The following is a 20,407-nucleotide window of genomic DNA, read 5'->3' as shown; positions in this document are numbered from 1 at the left end:
GAAAAACCCACATAACCGTCTGAAGGTTTTCACTGCATTGGCTCGGGAACTCTTTGGAAAACCATTATCAGTAAATACAGTTTGTTGCTGCATCTACAAATGCAAGACTCAACCATGCAAAATGAATCTAGAAAAGCTGCCAACCTGACTGGGCTTAAGATCATCGGAGACAAACTTACAGAAAGTGGGAAAATGTGCTGTGGTCTGTGGAGTTCAGATTTTAAATTGTTTTTGGAAATCGTCATCCTCCGGGCTAAAGAGGAAAAGCACCATCCATATTCTTACCAGCGAAAAGTTCAAAAGCCAGCCTTGTTTTGTACGGGGGTGTGTTAGTGCCAACACCTTTTTCAGACAAAGATCAATTTCAGTTCAAGTTTAATTAGTGTCTTCGCTTACCGAACATCTACTTAGTGTTGTTAAAAGAAAAGGTTTTCAGAATCAGGAGTTTGTAGATAAAAGCCTTTGTGTAATCTGAAATCTTCCCATACAAAAAAGAAAATATGTGCTAAAATGAAGAGATTGAAGGCTGTATTTTTAGATGAGCACACCAGTTAAAGCATGGGTTATAGGGGTTACTGTCAGCTGCTAGATTTGATTAACTTCAGCCTCACTGCAGCACACCGACTCCAAACTTCATCCAGAAAATGTATAAGATTGTAGAGTATTATTGTGACCAAAAAATATTATTTTGCACTAGCTGGGTGGAGAGCGTGTCCCTTTTTCCCCACCTCAGCGGAGCTAAAGCCATTTATTCAGACTTCACACAGCTCATCTTTTCTCTAGAATAAATAAAGGTTTTCAAGTCAGAACTGGAGGTCTTGTTAGTCACATATCTGTTGCTGGGCGGATGTCAGGGGTTATCTATAGAAAACGATTTAAATACTAAACTGCAGCACTATTTGTGAGACCGGAAAGAAGCAATATGATATACAACACTATGATCCTCATTTCTGCTCATACCAAAGCAAATCTCACAGAAATTTGTTGCATTTAAAGAGTGAAAATACTTAAAAGTGGAAACTATTTCACCTCTCTCCTCGTAAACACTTTCAGGATGGAAACAGCAATATTTTCTCCTATTTAACATGAATTTAACCCATGGTCTTGTTCAGACACTGATGCATAAACATTAAATTTCATAGCGTAACACATAACAAACCAGAGATAAAGAGCAGCACAAAAGGTCAGGCCTGTACATTTAAAACACTTATCAACAATGGTATTTCACTGAAATCACAGATCATTCAAACCTGTCATTTCCTCCCAGTCTAGTCAAGCAGCCGTAACATTTAAAGCACCAGTCGGTTGTAAACTGGGGATTGAGGCATTAGCTTAGCCAGTCACCTCGGTCTTTCTCCTTCAACGCCCAAGGCGCTCCGGTGGTACCCTGTGCGGAGGCTTTTAATAACGACGCTTGTTTGAATCCTGGAACAATGAGCAAGGGCTGCATTTCAGGGCTGACATTGCAGTAAAATGCCATCACATTGCCCAAAGGGCTAAACTTAACCCAACTGTGAAATCTGCTTCTTAGAGAGTGAGGGGTGAAGGATGGGAGGCAGGGATGAGGGGAGACAAATTAATGTAGTCTGTAGGGACACTGATCGGTGACAGTGTTTCAGTTGCTTATTGTTGTAAATTGCACAGAGCAGAAATTACTTTAGCCTCTTTTTACCTCTTAAAATCACGATGGATATAATGTGAAGCAGAGGCAGCAAACACATTCAAGTCAGACTTTAAAGAGATAAATACTGAACCACTATTTTACACTATAACACATGTTCAGAGTACACTGTATCACTGGTCGGGTCAGATAAGATGTCACAACTGTAAAATATATCTGTGCTGAAGAAATTCAAGAAATGGAAGTATTATCTGGCATAAAAGTGACAACATGAAGCATCACATTCTGAACAGACACATTACAAACACTAATGAAAAGTAATGTTTGCATTTTTTCATGTGTTCCAGCACTAGTCTTTGCAGCACATGTAGCAGAGTAATATTACGCGTCACAACTGAGCAGATGGTGGTGCGGAGCTAAGTTGCTAACTAGCTTCTGAAATGCACGAAGCATTAATAAACAAGGTGTGATTGGCCATGTGTTTGTCCCCGCCTCCCACCTCCTCCCAGGTCTCAGTTGGGAGATGTGTGCGAGCTGTGAGTTTGTTATGTACGCTACCTACATTTGCTACGAGCAACTAACAAAACAATCTCACAGTGTCAAGAAATGAATCATTCTTTCGCCTGTTTTTCCTCATTAAACCAAAGGGTGCAATCACACACCCTCTTCATGCATCACGCTGTTAGTACATACTCGACACTTCCTATATGCATTTCAAATTAAAAGCGTTCAGGTGTTTCAGTGGACAGAGCCTCTTCATTTTTAACAAGTCTTTCATTGTGAAACATTCGCAGGAACACTTGTGCATGTTGTGATTAACCTGCAATCCCACTCTGATTCATGGTCTGTCGTTATGTTCTACTCAGGTGCTGCAGAGTCACATGTGACACCTAGTGGTAAAATTTGGTATTACTAGTCCAGTCTGGTGTTTGTTGAATTGTGGTACTGCTTGATGGGATGCACAATGTTGAACCATTATCTCCAGAACAAAGAACAAGCCTGCAAAAACATTTCAACCTGTCTGAAAATCAAACTCGCTTTGCAAGCCGTTTGCCTCGAAGTCCTCAGGAGCGAGTTTATTTAACATGACTAAATTTGTTCTGTCACACAAGAATTAGCACATATACAAAAAATAGGGAAAAATAATAAAGTCACAGGCGTGAATAAAATAACCATTTTGATACAGTCCAGCTCTAATCACAGCTGCAGTTTAACCCCTGGCCTGTTGATTGCGATGCAGCTGTGAGTGCAGCTGGGAAACCTCGCCGACCCATGTCACAAGATGAATTGTAATCAACTGTACAAGGACATCTGGTTCTGGATGGTGGGAGAAGAGCGGTGAGTAGTCTTGAAAGCATTTTTCAAAAGAGCACTAGGCAAAGCTGTGTTTTGCGGCGGCGCTGGATGGATGGAAGGATGGATGTCATCCAGTACGTGTCAACACTTCCGTCTATTGTGCATCTTGTTAATTCTGGTCAAAGCAAAGTAAGGCTACATTCTCTTTATTAAAATCTAACAAATGTCAGCCTGATACAGATGAATGACTGGTTTTGTGTTCACCTGGCGCCTTTCTCTATCATCATCTTTCTTCCGTTCACACTGAATTTAAAGCACTTGCAGGTGTTATTCAAATAACACCATAATTGGTATATTGTTACGCACCGGCATGACAGAATGATCAAATTCCCGCATTTAGTCAGTGAATGGAGCACATTTTTTTTAAGTGGCTGGTTTCTCTAAAGCACATTGGAGACTGTGGACTGCAGATATATCTACTGATTTCAGACACACATACCAGTTGACCTAACATCAGGCCTGCACACGGCTTGAAAAGAAGTTGCGCTGGACCTTCATGAAGGTGTTTTTTTTTTTTGTACTACAGCTGTCCCAGTGAGCGGTGCTCCCGGCGATAACCCAAAGCTCATATCAGAGAGTTGAGGATCAAACTGCTACCCAGCCAGCCGAAGTAATCTGTCACACCGAGGTAGCTCCTGGGACAGCGGGTGGTGGACCACTGCTGTACACAGCAACCTACCTACACGCATGCCTAATCACACACACACACACACACACACTCTCTCACTCTCTGTATATATAAATCCCACCAATACATAAACGCAGTTCACTTCAACACACCTTGTACATTACACACGCACACACACAAGAGTATCATGTTTGGCTCTCAAGAAATAAGCAAAAGATGGACTAAAATTCACCAGAACAAAACTTTCATCACTTTAACTTTGAAACAACCACTCGAGCATCCACCTTTCTTTCACATTTGGTAATAATTTGGATGCGTGTTGTCATAGCAAGTCCTTCCACTCGTCTTGCGTGTGCTATAACCAAAGTTACAGCGCAGCGTATCTTACCCTTGCAAAAATGATCTGTTAATAATTCCTGCAATATTGAAAAGGCCTAGACCAGGAGTCTTCAATGTTAACTGGGCCATGGACCCTTTAGGCCAGAGATATACTTTCTGTTTAACTACATGTTAACAGAGTTAATCTACATCCATCCAAATGGACGCAGGATACACAAGGCAGCCATGATGCATATGGATGCGTAGGAGTGCATATGGGTATGTATAGGTAAAGGCAGGTATGTCTCTTAGCTTATAGAGATACAAATCAGGGACCCCCTACCGCAAATATTGCATTGAATATTCTTGCACTTACTGATAGCTGCTAAGTCAGCAGCAGTGTTTGATTTGTTTTTGTTATTTCTACTTTTTATGATCTCTGGTCTTGTGCATTTTCAGCATTTAATTTTAGGGAAAAAATATACATATATATACATGTATACATATATATATATATATATACATGTATATATATATATATGTACAGTTGGACCCCTTGTTGAAGATCTATGGCCTAGACAATGGTGTCTACTAAAGGGAATAGGAATAATAGGGAATTAATGTCATAGAATAAAATGCATTTGATCGGAAAAGTGCTAATGCATTAGAGAAAGTGACAGACCAAGTGCATATACAACTATGAATGCACACACACTCACACAAACCCACTAATACAGCCTTAGACAGACTCAGGGAAGCTCTCTGCCATCACACTAACAATCCTAAACACTCTAATCCCCTCGTATCAGATCTTATTTTATTCTCCAGAGGGTTAGCAGCTAGCAGTGACAGAGGGTGCAGAGGAAAACGAAGGGGAGGTTATGAGCAGCAGGAGGGAATGAAGAGGGAATATATAAACTCGCTTTAGTGAATGTTTGATGTATGAGAGCACAGAAGAAGAGTTAGTGTATATATGTAGTCTATGGAATAGTAAGGGTTGAAGAAAGATGGGCAGCCACTGACATAAAAGATAGATTTTGTAGTTGTATTCAATGGAAATAAAGCTCTGCAGACATATCAGCCACTTCAGCAATCTACAAAGTTTATCTATGTGACTGGCTGATACCAGTCGCTGAAGTAGACTAAATGAAAAAAAAAAAAAGACTTCAAAGAAGGGACAGACAAACGTTTGTGGATACGGAAATATATAGAAAGTATACAAGCGAAGGAAGCATTTGAGTAAAAAATGAGAATGCGTTCATGTTTAATGGACTAGAGAGGAGATATCAGCTTCCTACTTGACGGTGCTTTTCACCTCATTTTTCACACAGCAAATAGTGCTTAAAAAATACTGTAAAGGCTACAGTTTCAAGTTCTTACAGTGAAGAGTACCTTTTATGTCAGTGTTCAAGTTGTAAACACTGAAAGAAAATATCTTTTTGATTTCAGATGTAAAAGTCCTGACCACACGAACACTTTTGTACAAAATATACAAAATTAGTAATTCAGTGCCATGGCAGAGTGCAACTGTCGGCTGGAGGGTTTGGTTGGTACATGCGGAACACATCTTTCAGGTGGGAAAAAGTGTATGAGCTACCCATGCTGGCAAAAAAATCCATAATATCTAGACAGCTTCACATGAATAACACATGAATTTGAGACAGACGTAGGTACTCTGACATAACTACACCTATTCTCTGGGGCATGTAACTGACAAGGTCCACTCTCTAAACCAGATCCAGTTTCACTAACAAATGCTTTTTCTCAGCATTGCAAGACTGGCTGGAGTTTCCTTAGTCTCCGAAGATGCTGCAGTGATGAATGAAAAGCAAAATTTATGAGAGAAAAGTTAGAAAACTCACCACTACATGAGCCATCGATCTCCTCGTACCCAACGCTGCAGACGCATCTTCCCAAGGGAACCAACCAGTCTCCATCAGCTCCACAGAACAGCTTGGGTGTGTCTCTTTCTTCAGCATGGTCAATACACGCCCCCCTCACCTCCACCAGCGAGGAGGAGTCCACACGAGGCACTGTGTCCGGAAACGAGGCCAGGTTCCTCAGCGTGAACGGACATTTCTTATAGTAAACCCTCACTGAAACCAAGGCGATGCAGGCGCCGATGTCCTGGAATGCCAGATAGAAGCCCTTCCTGGTCATGGGTCCAACCTCGCGCACCTCCGTGTTGAGCTTGAGGATGCGATCTCCGAGATCCATCTGAGTGAAGCTCTCGTCTGCGGCGATGGTGTCGATCTTGGTGTACTGCGGGGGCTTGAATTTGACACCGTGAGCCTCGTCGGTCTCGTGGTAGAAGAGGTTGAAGGTCTCCTTGCAGGTGCCAGACACCCAGGGGATGGAGTTGCAGTCACGCAGGGTGAAGCGAAGCTCCACGTAGATCTTTTGGGCGGCCTGACGAGAGATCCAGTTGGAGCGAAGCCAGTTGTTCTGGTTGGGCTCCATCACGTTGCAGACCTGGAAAGTGTGGATGGGCCGGTTGTGCTCATCCATCTCCGTGATGGCGTCCCACTAAAAAGGAAATAAGAAGGGGTTGGGCGGATGAAGAAGAAAGGAATATTAATTAAATCACAGGACAAGTTATAGGCATGTCAGAATTCTCCAAATCCATGATTCGATATGACTTTCAATTTCTAGGTCATGATTCGATTTGATTTTTAGACTTAAACATTTTTTTTTTACTTTGTGCTGATCGAGTTGATCAAGTATTAAGTTTTGATCAAGATCAACAGATCACAGGTTTTATTCCCTGACAACTGTCATTTCCATTTTCTTCTTTAAAAAGGTAATCTAGTATAAAATGTGATATAATAGCTGTTCAGCCACACTTTGTCATCTTTGTCTTTGGATACATACCAGATGCTGCAAGTAGGTGGGGGTGGTGTGAAAAACAAACACAGGAAGTATTACCAATTCTACCTTTTGATATGATTCTTGAAATTAAAAGCTCATTTTGATCGATTTTAGATGCCGGTGGACCCACCACCAGTTCGGGAAAGCAGCAGGAGTGACGGTGAAGGAAGCTGAGCAATGCGCTGCAATGGACAGGTCACACATGTTTTAGCCGCCAAAGAAAAAAAAATCTATATGAGTTTAAGTGTACACTGCAGAATATTAGAATATTTTCACCGCTTGAACTTTAACCATCAGACAGCCTTCACCAATGGGGAACTGCTGTTACATAAGCCAAATATTGCTCTCTCCAAACTTCACTGACAAAATCAACAATTTTACCTCGCAGAAGAAAAGAGTTCCTGGCTTTTCATTGCCTCGAAAGTTTTCTTAAATATATTTTTTTAAACAGTTAGTTTGGATTCTCTGAAGTCACGCAATAACACAAACAAACTTGACAGATTGAGGCAGTGGTAGATCAGCAACTCCTGTGTTCTGCAAGGTTAAATAGCTGTTTTTGCCAAAGGAATCTGAAAGAGAGTGATATTTGGCTTATACATCCTGCCAGAAAAGGCTGTCTGATGGGAAAGTAAAGTGATAAAAATATTCTAAATGTAGCATACACCTAAACTGATTTTTTTTTAAAGTGGTTAAAATAAGTTTTGCTGCTGTCCCTGCCCACAGAAGGTCACTGATTAGCATCAAAGCTGGTACTTTTCTCTGCTTCTCCAAATTGGGGGCATGTCGAGTGCTATCTACTGTAGGTATTACACTTCATACAACCCCACTTCAAATAATCCTAACTATCTTTTGAACTCCCTCTAATGGCCCCAGCAGGTAACAGTGTTCAATACAAAGGTGACAGGCAGACTGAAGAACACCTTCTTGTTTTTACTAATTAGGCTTAAAATGATTTTTTTTTCGTCCTGATGGTGGCTCTGAGGGATAAGTCATGGGGTCATCGAAATCTGAAAGGTTCATCACTTGTGGAGCATGAATGTGATCAGTCTGTTTCTGCCTATTATGAGATAGCTTGTGTGTCAAGATCAATACCATGAGAGGGAAGCTTAAGACCAAAGAAGAATGACAGCAGTAGTTATTTCAGCAGGTGTCCTAAAATGACATGTGTTTATGTTCAAGTGAGTAAGCCCTCTAGTGGCCATAGTAATTGAATAATGGGAGGAAAGGTAAGAAAAGTCCAAAAGGGAGGAAAGTCCATGTAGGGAGCAAAGTAGAAAACATCAGACAGCTGTTCGCTTTCTGTTTCCAAACATAAATCTAATCATGACATCCAAAGGAGTTACTTTTTGAGACATTTCGCGACCGTCGAAAATGTTCAAACATCAGATTATCCTCAACACTGGCAGCAAAAAATGCTAACAATCTCTTTTCCTCTTATTCCTTTAGGTCTTTCTCGGTTGGATTTTCTCTTACAGTGATGTCTGACTCCAGCTGCCTAGTCATCAGCTCTGCAACTCCCAGGTCACATGATCGGGGCGTATGGCAGCTCTGCAGGGTCATGAGGTTACCTGTCCCCATGTTGATGGGAGAGAAGTTAATGGGGGTTTTTAGCCTTCTGGTCCCGCACAGCTCTCTGGTTTTATTAGAGTGGGGACTGGCTACACGGGCGACCCCAAAACCCCCCAACATCGACCTCCAAGAATCAAATTACCTGCCTGGGAAAAAGGGCTCTCAAATCACTTCGCTTACAATGCAGCACTGGACCCTCCACAAGCTGCAGAGTTAGCCTGTGTGTGTGTGCTTTATATTTAGACTGATATACAAACCCTTTTGTTTATACAGTACATGGCTGGGTTATTTTTAAAACTTTTTCATAGTCTATTTAGTTTTTAAACCATTATTACAACTAGTATTACTTTCATTTTGCTAAATGTAACTTTGTATGGAAAATATGGCTGTGATGATAACGGCCCAGCTCAATCCTGCACCTTTTATTTTGAAAGGTCAATCCTATAGCAATGGATCAGCGCTGGCACACACAAGTCAGAAACACAGCCTCTGATTAGTCAACAGACTCAACCCAAAGCATCTTTGGCATCATTGTGGATTTATTTTACCATGTCTTCAAAAAAGACTTTGGAGTTTAAGGCTGGATTACAAAGCCTCTGAAAGGGACACGATCGTGGTGGAGACAATGTTGTAAAGGTACAATGCTAGCGTTGTAATGTTAACCTTTCCTGCTCAGCTTACTTTGGGTCTAATCAGTTGAGACAACTAATAAGATGTTTCTTAGTCTTCAGTATTTGCAGTGTTTATTAACTGACACACTGTAACTGTACATTTACTGCCAGACTGACAATTTACTAAGTTTGAGTTTCTCCTCTGCTATGATCAATACCGATGCTCAGTCTGCTGTTCACTTTCCCTTACTAGCTTGGTGCACATATTTTAGTTTTGCTGTTTTCCTTAAAAGAGCTATGCTTTGCTTATAAGAGCATAATAAGCAAAACATAATTATTAGGGCAGTCATGGTAAACCACCATCTTGTGGGAATATGCTTCTTTATCAAGGCTGTAAAAAAAAAAAAAAAATTTTTAAAAAAGCAAAACAAAAAAAACATCCATATAGTCACAGCCCTGCTGGAAAACACTAGGTGCTAATTTTGGTTGTTTTTCCTTTGGACGTGAGAAATAAAAATATGTTGAAATTTGAACATGTAGAACATTATTTTGGGACTCAAAAGTCCAAATCAGCCCCTGTGACTCAACATAACTGTGGGCGAGTTTGGGCAATGAAATTCTGCACATGCCTTCTTTGGACTGCAGTACTGCACGCCCGGTACTGTCTCCTGGTATGAGCCAAACACTATAATCAACACCATTTTCACAGAGGGGAGCCAGAGATACTTTTGGGAGGTTAGGTGAGGAAGGCCAAGCATAAAGCTATTAATTACCAACCAACACATTCGCGACTGTCGTTCTATATTTAAAGGCAAACTGAGTACATCTCACACACACACATATACTCACATGGACACACACACACACACACACACACACACACACACACACACACACACACACACACACACACACACACACACGTTGTGTTCCCATTCTCAGGTCTGGGAGGAGAGATCCCCATTCTAATTAATGGCTGGAAAACAACTCCTTTATAGGCAAACACAGTCCAGAGAGTTGTGATAGAGCCGCTGGTTAATTTACCAATACTATTTGCCTGATAAGCTTGTGCATTTAATAAGCTGTTTTGCACTTAGCTAAATATTACCTCTTGATGAGAGTAGTAATCAAAGCCTAATGTTTGCTTTCACATACTCATTATCCTTTTTAATAACATGTTCTAATTCAATCATCCAAAGACGACAGGCTTTAATCTGCTCTTCCCTCAAGGTATAATTGTAGCATTACAGTCAAACAAATTGATTTTGATTGGATGTGATATCGCCCGTCACGTGTGTGGCCACGCACAATGGATTCTGTTAGGCAAAGCAGGGCGCTGTAGTAAAATTTTGGTCAAATATGATAATTCTTACGCCAAAAGTCATCACTTAAAGATGAGAGAAAAAAAGCAGCGTTAACTTGACAGAAAACAAAAAACAGTACCACACATTGTGCATCCAATGTGTCCAAACATGAAAATAATTAACAATGTGTTAAAACCACTGTCATGTCTGTATCGTAAGTATGAAGCTACCACCAGCAAGTTCGTTTAAACCCAAAATGTTGAACTAGTCTTTTAAACAATGCTTTTACCAAATCTGAAACCACTGTTAAACTTAGGTCTGGACAATTCTGTCTGATTTTTTCACCTCTGACAAGCTGCCCACACGAGTAATGCAAAGGATCTCTCTCACAGCGCAACAACAATCACTGCTTCAAAATGAGAGATGTTAACAGAAATTTTAAGAAAAGCAGAGACAGTCACACTGCTGTTTAGATCAACATGTCCATATTGTTGAGAGCTTTAAATTCTTTAAGGTGTACCTGTCAAAAATCGTCTGTCACTGACCTTCAGCAACTGCACAATCAAGTCTTTCTTGTGGTGTTTAAAAACTTTGACAATATCTACTTTTTGAGAAATGAAACCCCACCCTACACATTGGTGTAATGCCTTCCATCTGGAAAGCCAGATTAAATCATTAAAATGTATAAGCCACCATTCTGTTTGAAGACTAAGGCATACATTTATTGTATGAAATATGTACATATTCAATTTAATCAATTTTCTTTTCAAAGCACACATCTTTTCATCACCCAAAACTGGTCTTTTTTGGTTTCAGTTTCTTTTACTCCAGCCATGGGACATGCACGAGTGTTTTAAACGTGCTGATTCAATCCGCCCTTCAGGCCTTTTCAATCTGATTTGACCACTTAGTCAGCTGTTGACCTGCAGAGGTGTTTGTAGGAGGAAAGATGCATCAGCACCCATGAGCTCAAAGACTTTCTTTTAATAGTGGTAAGGAGTTTAGGAGAGTTGCAGGAGAAACTGAGCTTTTACAGGAGAACACCCCGTCTTCAAAAATGTTTGACACTGGAGACTAGGCCAAGTGCGATACCTGACGAATGTTTTTGTCATTATTCGGCCCCGATACCAATAGTGGAACAGATTGGTTCCATCTATGTGCTTTAGAGGTCTTCACAGATCCAACAATTTAACCCAGAAAGACTGGAAATATAGTGCCTGGACCCAAACCGGACCTGTCTATATTTCGAAAGCTGGGACCCAGACCCAAACAGAACTGAGAAATGTCTGACCTGAACCCAGCTGGGAGACACAGACCTAATCAGCACAATTTTATAGCTGATTGCTAATAACAAATTCACATTAATTTACATATAACCCATCTTCTTGCCAAGGCAGTTGGTAAATTTCATGCTGGTTTTCTATTATTACACACTTACATACTGTCTGATCATGACCAGGTCCTCTTGGATCCACTTGGATTACACATAACATTAAACAGATCCAGGACCAGACATGGACCTGATTGACCGTATATAAAATGTGGATCTAAACCTATATGGGTCCCAGGTTGGGTCTCAGGTCCTATAGGCTTTGGTTAGACCTGTGAAGACGTCTAGTATGTAACTGTATGACTGTGAGGTATGCTACAAATAAGATCTGATCTAAGTCTTCACACACACACACACACACACACACACACACACACACACACACACACACACACACACACACACACACACACCAAGGTCAGACACAGCCCTCAGCCTTTTTGCTCAGGACTTTTTAATAGTGCATCAAGGCTGTTTTCTGTACTGAAAGGAGATCGAATATTTTGAAATAAAATTGAAGACCTTCCTCCTATTATGTTCTTTAATAACAAAGTAATGTGCAAAAGAAGATAGAAAGCAGGAGACAAAGAGGAGATGAAAATCAGAGCATGTTAAGGAAGTATGGAGGTCTGCTCTTGAGAAATAGTGTTTTTATCTGGAGATACAAGAGAATTGCTAAAGTTAGGAGACAATGAAATGAGCTAAAATGCCATTGGAGATAAACTGTGGCCAGAGACAGAGGGATAGAGGCAGAGACATCAGTGTGATTTGTCCCAGAGGAGGAAAACAATCCACCGTGATAGGAACGCATTGCCGCTTGAATCCCCAACTAAACACCATTCACAGCTGATCTAAAAGCCTCCAAGACTTTCACATCTTGTCAGCTCGCTGATAATGTCAAGCAGCTGTGTCGTGGCAGCACTTTTAAATAAGTCACTCTGCAGCTTTGCATTTACAAGAGCTGGGAATTCAGTTTTTTCTAAATTGTCTCACAAGCAGTGACATTTATTTCCTCTTGATTGACTTCAAAATAAAAAGGGACATTTCAGCGACAGCATCACACCAAAGTCTGGCGGTCCCTTACAAATCACCAGCCTGACGAGACTGTGGCCACTTTATTGCGTGTGGTGCTGATTTGTAATCTGAATGCGAGCTGACTTCTTTTTCAAAGACGAAAACTTTAAGTGAAGCCTTGTCTGGCCACCTCACTACCTGGCCATCCAGCCCGAACATGCATAATTGAAAAACGGTCAGAAAAAGTGGTTGATTGACTGCAGCCTGAGACCAGGGCCCTTATAGCCCATCTCTCTCTCTCACATGAAACAGAGCCAGTCATTTTACTGGCCGCTCGCCCAGAGGTGAGCTCCTTTTATTAAAACTGTGAAACTCGGAGCCCTATCGAGAACAGCACTTTTAACTATAGTGTCATAACCCGCTCCACTCGTCCTCCATCGAAATTAAACATTTAGCGATCCTAAACATCTGATCACTTGGTTGGGTTTGAGGTTGTAAAAAAAAAAAAAAAAGAGAATTAAACACAATTTAAAAGTCAAATGTCCCTCTGTGTGAATGAGAGTGTGTTATGACCTACTATAAAAGAATTACTTAATAATTATATTACTGACAGGAACCAGTGGGGCAGGTTAAAGAGTGGACCTTTAAAAGGTTTACAATTAGACTGGCAGGAGATGTGTGCTCTCTGAGTGAAAACGTTTACATTTTTACAGATTTGGCTAACACACACGCATGCACACACACACATACAGACATATAATTTAAGATAAGGTAGAACTTCATTAATCCTGAAGGATGTTGCTCAAAAATTACAGTAAAATAAGGAAAAAAAAAAAACATCAGAGGACCTGGAGGACAGGCAAACTCCACGCAGAAAGGCCCTGTGGGATTTGAACCGACAACCTTTTTGCTGTTAGGCGAAAGGGCCAACCCCTGCATCAGCACGCCGCCCAACAGAATAAAGTTGAGTTGAAAAAGTAAACTGATAGAGAGGGAAGTCCAGGTTTTCCTCTTGAGCTGAACAGAATGATTGAGACTCTGTGCAACACATACATTATTAGAGACAAATGGGAAAAGGAAAGCAAAATACAACTATGCAACTTGCAGCAAACAACCACCAGTTCCAGGATGTGGAAAGAATATTGGTGCAAGAACATAATGAGATTTTTCAAGCAAATCTACAACTGTACAACAGGTATGCTGGAGACTGTGTGGGGAAAAAAATGCAGATCATACTTGTATTTTTTGGGGATGTAAGAAAATGTACAAATACTGGAACGACATATGGATCGAACTTAAGGCAATATTTGATGCCCTAGAAACATCTTAAAAATATATCCCCTAACAATAAAATTCCCTGATGCCAAGGCCCAGTGGGCTACTGGGCTTGCAATACACCTGAAGTAAAAAATTTCACATTATATTAAAGGTTATATTGCACATGATGTTGATTCAGTTTAGGCAAATTCTTTTGAATAATTTGGATTTCCACCCCTGATTTTATATTCTGTTAAGAGTCTATTCTGTGCAGCTAGCTTGGCTGCAGTACATTTTGTTGGTGCGCACAAACTGAGGAGTGGGAGTAAGTGGCCATTGGAGATAAAACTGGCAGCTGTTACACTGATACCATGAGACTGTGTGTCTATGCATGCGTAGTATAAACTAAAATTCCCAAATTCACTCACACACGCACACATCCGAAGACAGCAGCACAAACATACACCTGCTTCAATCACACACACACACACACACACACACACACACACACACACACACACACACACACACACACACACACACACATCTGTACAATAGAATTGTGCTGTATTTATGCATTTTTACATACAGTGGAAACCTCTAATGGTGGATACAGTTACTCAAATCAACAACTTATGTGAATCACAAGACTTAGGACAGAATCAGTCCTTTGCAAACGCTAAAATACTACACTTGTAGTAATCAAGCAGTCTGCTTCAGGGTAATTTTGTGTTTTTTTCCTGCATGACAACATACAGAAAAAATTTAAAACACTTGATTGAACTTGCACAATAAAGTGTTTAAAACAGTGGTGCTACATTTTGAAACAGACAATAAAATCCAATAAATAGCGACGCTGTCCATTTCATTACTTTATATGCATGTAATAAATACAAAATTAGATGGTTATCTGCATTACAAATAAAAGAAAGCTGACGAAGAAGTGAAATAACAAGTTTCCATTGTAGAAACAGTCAAGTGATCAACTATAAGGGTACAGAATCTTCTTGAAACATGTAAATTATGTGAGCTTCAGTAATAACTAAATAAATAAAGTATATTTTTTTCATTTGGTGGTTGGATCCCTCAACAGTTTTAAGAAGGCCTTACAAATGTCTGACAGGAGACAACCAGGACACTGTGGTTGTATATTGTTTTTGTGGTGATGAAGAAGAGTCCAGGAGAATCACAGGTGTTAATTTGGGCCACAGGAGACGAGATCTGAATAAATATTTATAATCTTTTTTTCTTTTGTCATGCCCAGGATTGCAGGGCTGTACAAAGTATCCTGTAGCCTCACCTGCTTAATTTAGAACAGGACATGATTCTCCTGTTTTCACACACACACACATGCACGCACACACACACACACACACACACACACACACACACACACACACACACACACACACACACACACACACACACACACATGCTGGTGTCAGTGGAGTTGGGAGCAGGTGTGTTTTCCACCAGCCTCTTGAGACTTCTTCTCTCAATTAAGCCAAAGATAAAGACTGGGGAGAGGAAAAAAACTGGCCAATGTAAACAACCGCAGGCAACTTTCTTTCTTTAAATTATTCCTTCTAGCCACTTTTTTTTGTTTGTCTTTGTGTGTTTTCTTTCCCTCCTCCACATGAGATCTCTATGCAAAAATTCAGCACATATTCAGGCTCACGTGCTGCACATAACATAATTAAGGAAACGTTAAATCGCAGTTTCATTTGACGTGTCTGGCATAGAGTTGTAGCAGACAGGAACATGAAACATGAGGAAAAACAAAACCTGCTATACTTTAAATGTCATTTTTGACACTTGAGGTAATAAATTCAAATTTACGTGAGCTAGAAACAGCCTACAAAGCTGGACTCACCCATGTTAGATCATTTGTCTCTCTCTGTTTGGCAGCATTAAACACCACACATCAGCAAGTGGTAAAATATAATACATACATAGATCGTATATTAAACAGTGGAGCTTCTGGGTCTGAAACATGAAGCCAGACCTGCTTTCTTTTTAATGGCCAGCAGGGGATGAATCAACTGGCTGCAAAAGGCAGTCCTGTTGTATGCACACTTATGGCAAAATGTCCCTATTTATGTATATTAAATAGGATTTCCAAGTATTTAATATACGGTCAAAGTGAGCTGTTTCCCACCGTCCCCTCCTCCCCAAATTCAGGGAAGCTCTGGCAGGCTGCAGGACGACTGCAGGAGTGCAACACGAGTGCAACATTGTGATTTGAGTCCTCAACTAGAAGCTGATCAACTGTTTATAACTGTTAGTTGTCTGTCGGTGTCAAGTTCAGCCCATTATCCTGAAAACAAAAGACCAACTGCTCTGAAATGGAGTTAAGTGACTGCTTGTCTCACTGCATGCCAAACTCCAGGTCAGTTAAACTGTTAAAAACATCTCTGCCTTCTACAAGGTTATTAATGATTTCTTAAAATCATAAAAAGACACTTATTCATTCAGAAAACATTCTGCATTAATTGAACTCTGGTTTGAAGGGACATACAATAAAAGTTATTGCACTCAAGGTGAGTATTTCAACTTAACACGTTTCCTTGATCTTTGATGACATCATGGACTTTTTATGATAAATTGCACTAAATATATTACATATTTCTCCTTTAATTTGAAGGGACTGAATGGATTATGTGAAAGCCTGTTCAGGAAATTTTTATTTCTTCTGATTTTAATGAGAGAGATTGCTCGGTGTGTTCGGGAGACTCATTATTTCTTGATACCTGCCACTGTCCAATAGAGTATTTACTGTAACCGGTTTGCTGAAACTCTCCATTTTGTCATTTGTCTGTATTTTCTTTGCCTCTGCGTCTTTCACTCTGTCTAATCTCTCTCTCCATTTTTCCTCCCTCTTTCTCTCCTTTCCTCCTCTCCGTTATTCCCATGCCTCCCATCTGTTTGTCTCATTCTGTACCTTATGCCCTGCCCTCTCTATATCTGTCCTCCCTGTCTCACACACACACACACGCACGCACGCACACACATGCACCTTGCTGAATTGTGAGTGTGTGTGTGTGTTCATGTGTGATGCCACTGTCACTGGGATTGAGAGATTTTTATTTAATCCCAGAGCCTCCCTCTGTGATGGATGAAAAACCTACACCTTCACCTCTCTCTCTCACACACACACACACACACACACACACACACACACACACACACACACACACACACACACACACACACACACACACACACACACACACACACACCATAGTAATAGGTATTAGGGAGATGGATGAAGAGTCTTTGCTCACTAGGGAACTTGATGCCAGCTCTTTGACTTTATGAGAAAAGAACAAACAATGAAGAAGAAAGTAAAACAACTAAAACTGAGTGAGAGAAAAAAAAGAAAGGGTGAATGTAAAATTAAATGCGGTCTTCCGGCATTTTTATGACTTATGAATATCAATGATCACTGGCTGGAAATTATGACTGTAAGAGAATAAAGTCACCGCCTACCACCCCTTCACCCCCCATTTAATAAGATTTAGTCTCAGAGAATGTGGGGAAAATTTTAATATTCAGAGTACCTCATTAACTCCAAAGTCAGTCACTCAGTCAGTGAGTCACCCAAAAAAGAAGCACAAACTCTAAATAAGGCAATAACTGCATATATTAAGGATACTTAGGGGTTATATGAGGTACTTAGACGGTGTATTCACTACAGTAGATGGCAGTTGGGCCCCAGTTTGGAGAAGCAGCAGGAGTACAGGTGTAGAAGACTATACAACGTACTGCTGTGGACAAGGTCAGGAGCAAAACATATTTTGACACCTCAAAATGTCAGAATCAAAAAAGTTTAAGGTGTATGCTGCATGTAGAGTATTTTCACCACTTAACCTTGTCCTCAGACACCCTTTTCTGATGGAAAACCGCCATTATACAAGTCAAATACTGTAGTCTCCAAAGCCACCAGGCTCCACTGGCAAAAACTGGCATTTTTTAACTCACTGAACACAGGAGTTGCTGGTCTACTGTTGCCTCAGTTTATATATTTTTTTTAATTCCATATGTCATTGTTGTCATTGGCCCATTTTGCGACCAAATAACCTTACTGGGTACAAAAATGCAGATAAAAAGTTTGGATATTAATCCAAATTTTACTCAGTACTCACTTAGGATTTTAAAAATAACTAAGTAGATGACACAGTGTACTCAAAGACTTGAAAATAGACCCATAAAAGTGCCCAAAAAAACTACTTATGAGCAACTTGCCAAAGGAGTCTGGTGGCTTTGGAAAGAGCAGTATTTGGCTTATAAAGGTTTCTTGCTATCTAATGGAAACCAAGAGTGGATAAAATATTCTAATAGAAGTATAAACTTCAAATTATATTGATTTTGTAGGTGTTTAAATTATATTTTGCTGCCGATTCTGTCCACATTACTGCTGCTGCTGCTCCAACCTGGGGTGTGCCAAACAGTAAAATCACAAATATATGACATCTGATACATGTTAATATGAAAAACAAAGTCTTTCACTTTCTCACATTATAGAAACAGAAAAACTCCAACCTGTTCTCAGGTGCAAGCTTAACTTAAGTCCAATCTTAATGGCCATGTGGACAACCCCGGATCTATGCTCGGGTGTGGTTTATCTCAAGTGTGTGCGTGTGTGTGTGTGTGTGTGTGTCGGGAGTTGGTCTATAGAGCGCTCATTAGGGACAAGTGGGGCTTAACTTGGGGGATTTCGTCAATACCTGGCAACCTCGGCCGAGTCATTGCGTTAAACTGAGTGCCAACAAGACGATCAATACTTTGATTAAAGAATTATGGAAATAGATTTTCACTGTGTACTTTGGGCCTTCCAATTCAGTTACTACATGTGTGTCAATGAGGAGTATTGGCAGGATGTGACACTGGACATAACCTGCATAACAATCCTGAAGATGTCAGAGTCTGTTTTATATTAATACCTTAGCAAACTGATAGAGACACATCGTTATTGTCATTACGACAATCTGGAGGTGGATTCATTCACTATAGCAACACAATAATGTTTAGTTTGCATGCACATAAAACAGAAACACAGAGCAGTGATAGTTAAGACAATGTTTGACTCTTTTATAACACCAAAGAGGGGATGGGGGAAGTGTGTTTGTGCGGTCATGAACCTGAACTTGATTGTTGTTTCAACATGTTTTTTTCTTTTTACAGTATGAAGATATAAAAGGCTTCATGGTAATTTATAAGTGTACAGGGGAATTACACTACTTTCTGTTTTGGATAAGTAGCGCCCTAAGGAACCAAAGTGAAAGAATAAAAGTTAATCTACTTTGTATTACACAAATCCATGAGCAGGCCTCTGTTATTTCCCCAGCCAGCTCATCATCATCACTGAGGTCATTTCACACACACACGCACATGCATGCACACACATGCACACACATGCACACACATGCACACACTCCGTTCCCTTTAAAAGATCTATGATTTTATCTAAATATGACTGCAGTACACAATTATGTGGCTTTGCTGAAGAAATATAAAGGTGATGATTCTGCAATAAGCTGAATTTAATTTAAAAAAAACAAAACACATAGCAGCAATCGGTATTTAACCAGAGGCAAGAAATCAGACTCAATAAAAACATCTTGAAAGGCTCAGATATTTTTTCTCACTGATATTCAAGAAACGCTTGAACCCAAGGTGAATATTTCAGTAAATTAATCTATGGTTCAATCATTCAGGCCCGGACCTGTGTGCCGACTGGAGCACAGTGTAGTTTAGACAGAGCGATGAGGTTTACAGGCGTTTGCTGCTTCATTTAGAGCCTTGATGAAATATTGATCAACTATTTTTATCGGTTATTACAACATGGCTTTGTTAAATACTCGATTTTGTTTGGTCAGTTACGGCATTCTAAGGTCTGTTATTCCTGTATAACAGACCGTTGCTATGAAGAACAGATGGTTGCTCTGGATGTAGTTCTGATCATAGGCTCTGGGGGAGCAAGAAAATCACTTTTAAATCAATTAAATCATTTTAAATCAATATTTTGTGTCAAATTATTGATTTTTTTGGGGGATAAATGACTGATTAATTAACCAATAATAAACAGTTGACCATCCTGCATACCCCTGCCTGGGTTTATTCACAATAATGACCTGCTCACTGTACATTATCCTATATATATGGGCCTGACATGGTCCTATCACTATATCAGTATTGTTGTATATGTTTTCCTATATGCAGCAATATGAAAACATTTTGTACAGAATATATAATGCAGAAAATGATGCTCGAGGTGAGCACAATAAGGAGCATTTATGAGGACAAGAGGGGCTCCTTTGCAGGGACAAATGCTAAGGAGATGTGCTTCTTGTTTTACAACCTGCTCCTAATGGACTGGCCGTATTAATATTATTTCAGTCAGACAACTCGCGTTTAAGAATGTTTATTATAGCAGCAGCACATAGAGTTTGACGTCTAGACTCCGACCTCATCACTCCTTGAAGATTATGTTTACATAGAGAAACAGAGGAGCGACAAACACATATCTTG

The 20,407-nt window shown here is 40.1% G+C and overlaps 1 protein-coding gene across 1 annotated transcript in view; it reads right to left on the bottom strand.

The window, feature by feature from the left end:
- Positions 1-20,407, bottom strand: part of epha6 (eph receptor A6) — a 263,546-nt gene that overhangs the window by 185,901 nt on the left and 57,238 nt on the right. The window contains exon 3 of the mRNA XM_084725380.1: positions 5,786-6,449. Coding sequence (XP_084581506.1) covers positions 5,786-6,449 — 664 coding nt within the window. The remainder of the gene's footprint in view (positions 1-5,785; positions 6,450-20,407) is intronic.

This window comes from Lutjanus erythropterus, chromosome 8 (genome assembly GCF_056507025.1).
Source record: "Lutjanus erythropterus isolate fLutEry1 chromosome 8, fLutEry1.hap2, whole genome shotgun sequence".
NCBI lineage: Eukaryota > Metazoa > Chordata > Actinopteri > Lutjaniformes > Lutjanidae > Lutjanus > Lutjanus erythropterus.
The sequence above is the reverse complement of the archived record's forward strand: the minus strand, read 5'-3'. Positions and strand labels throughout refer to the sequence as shown.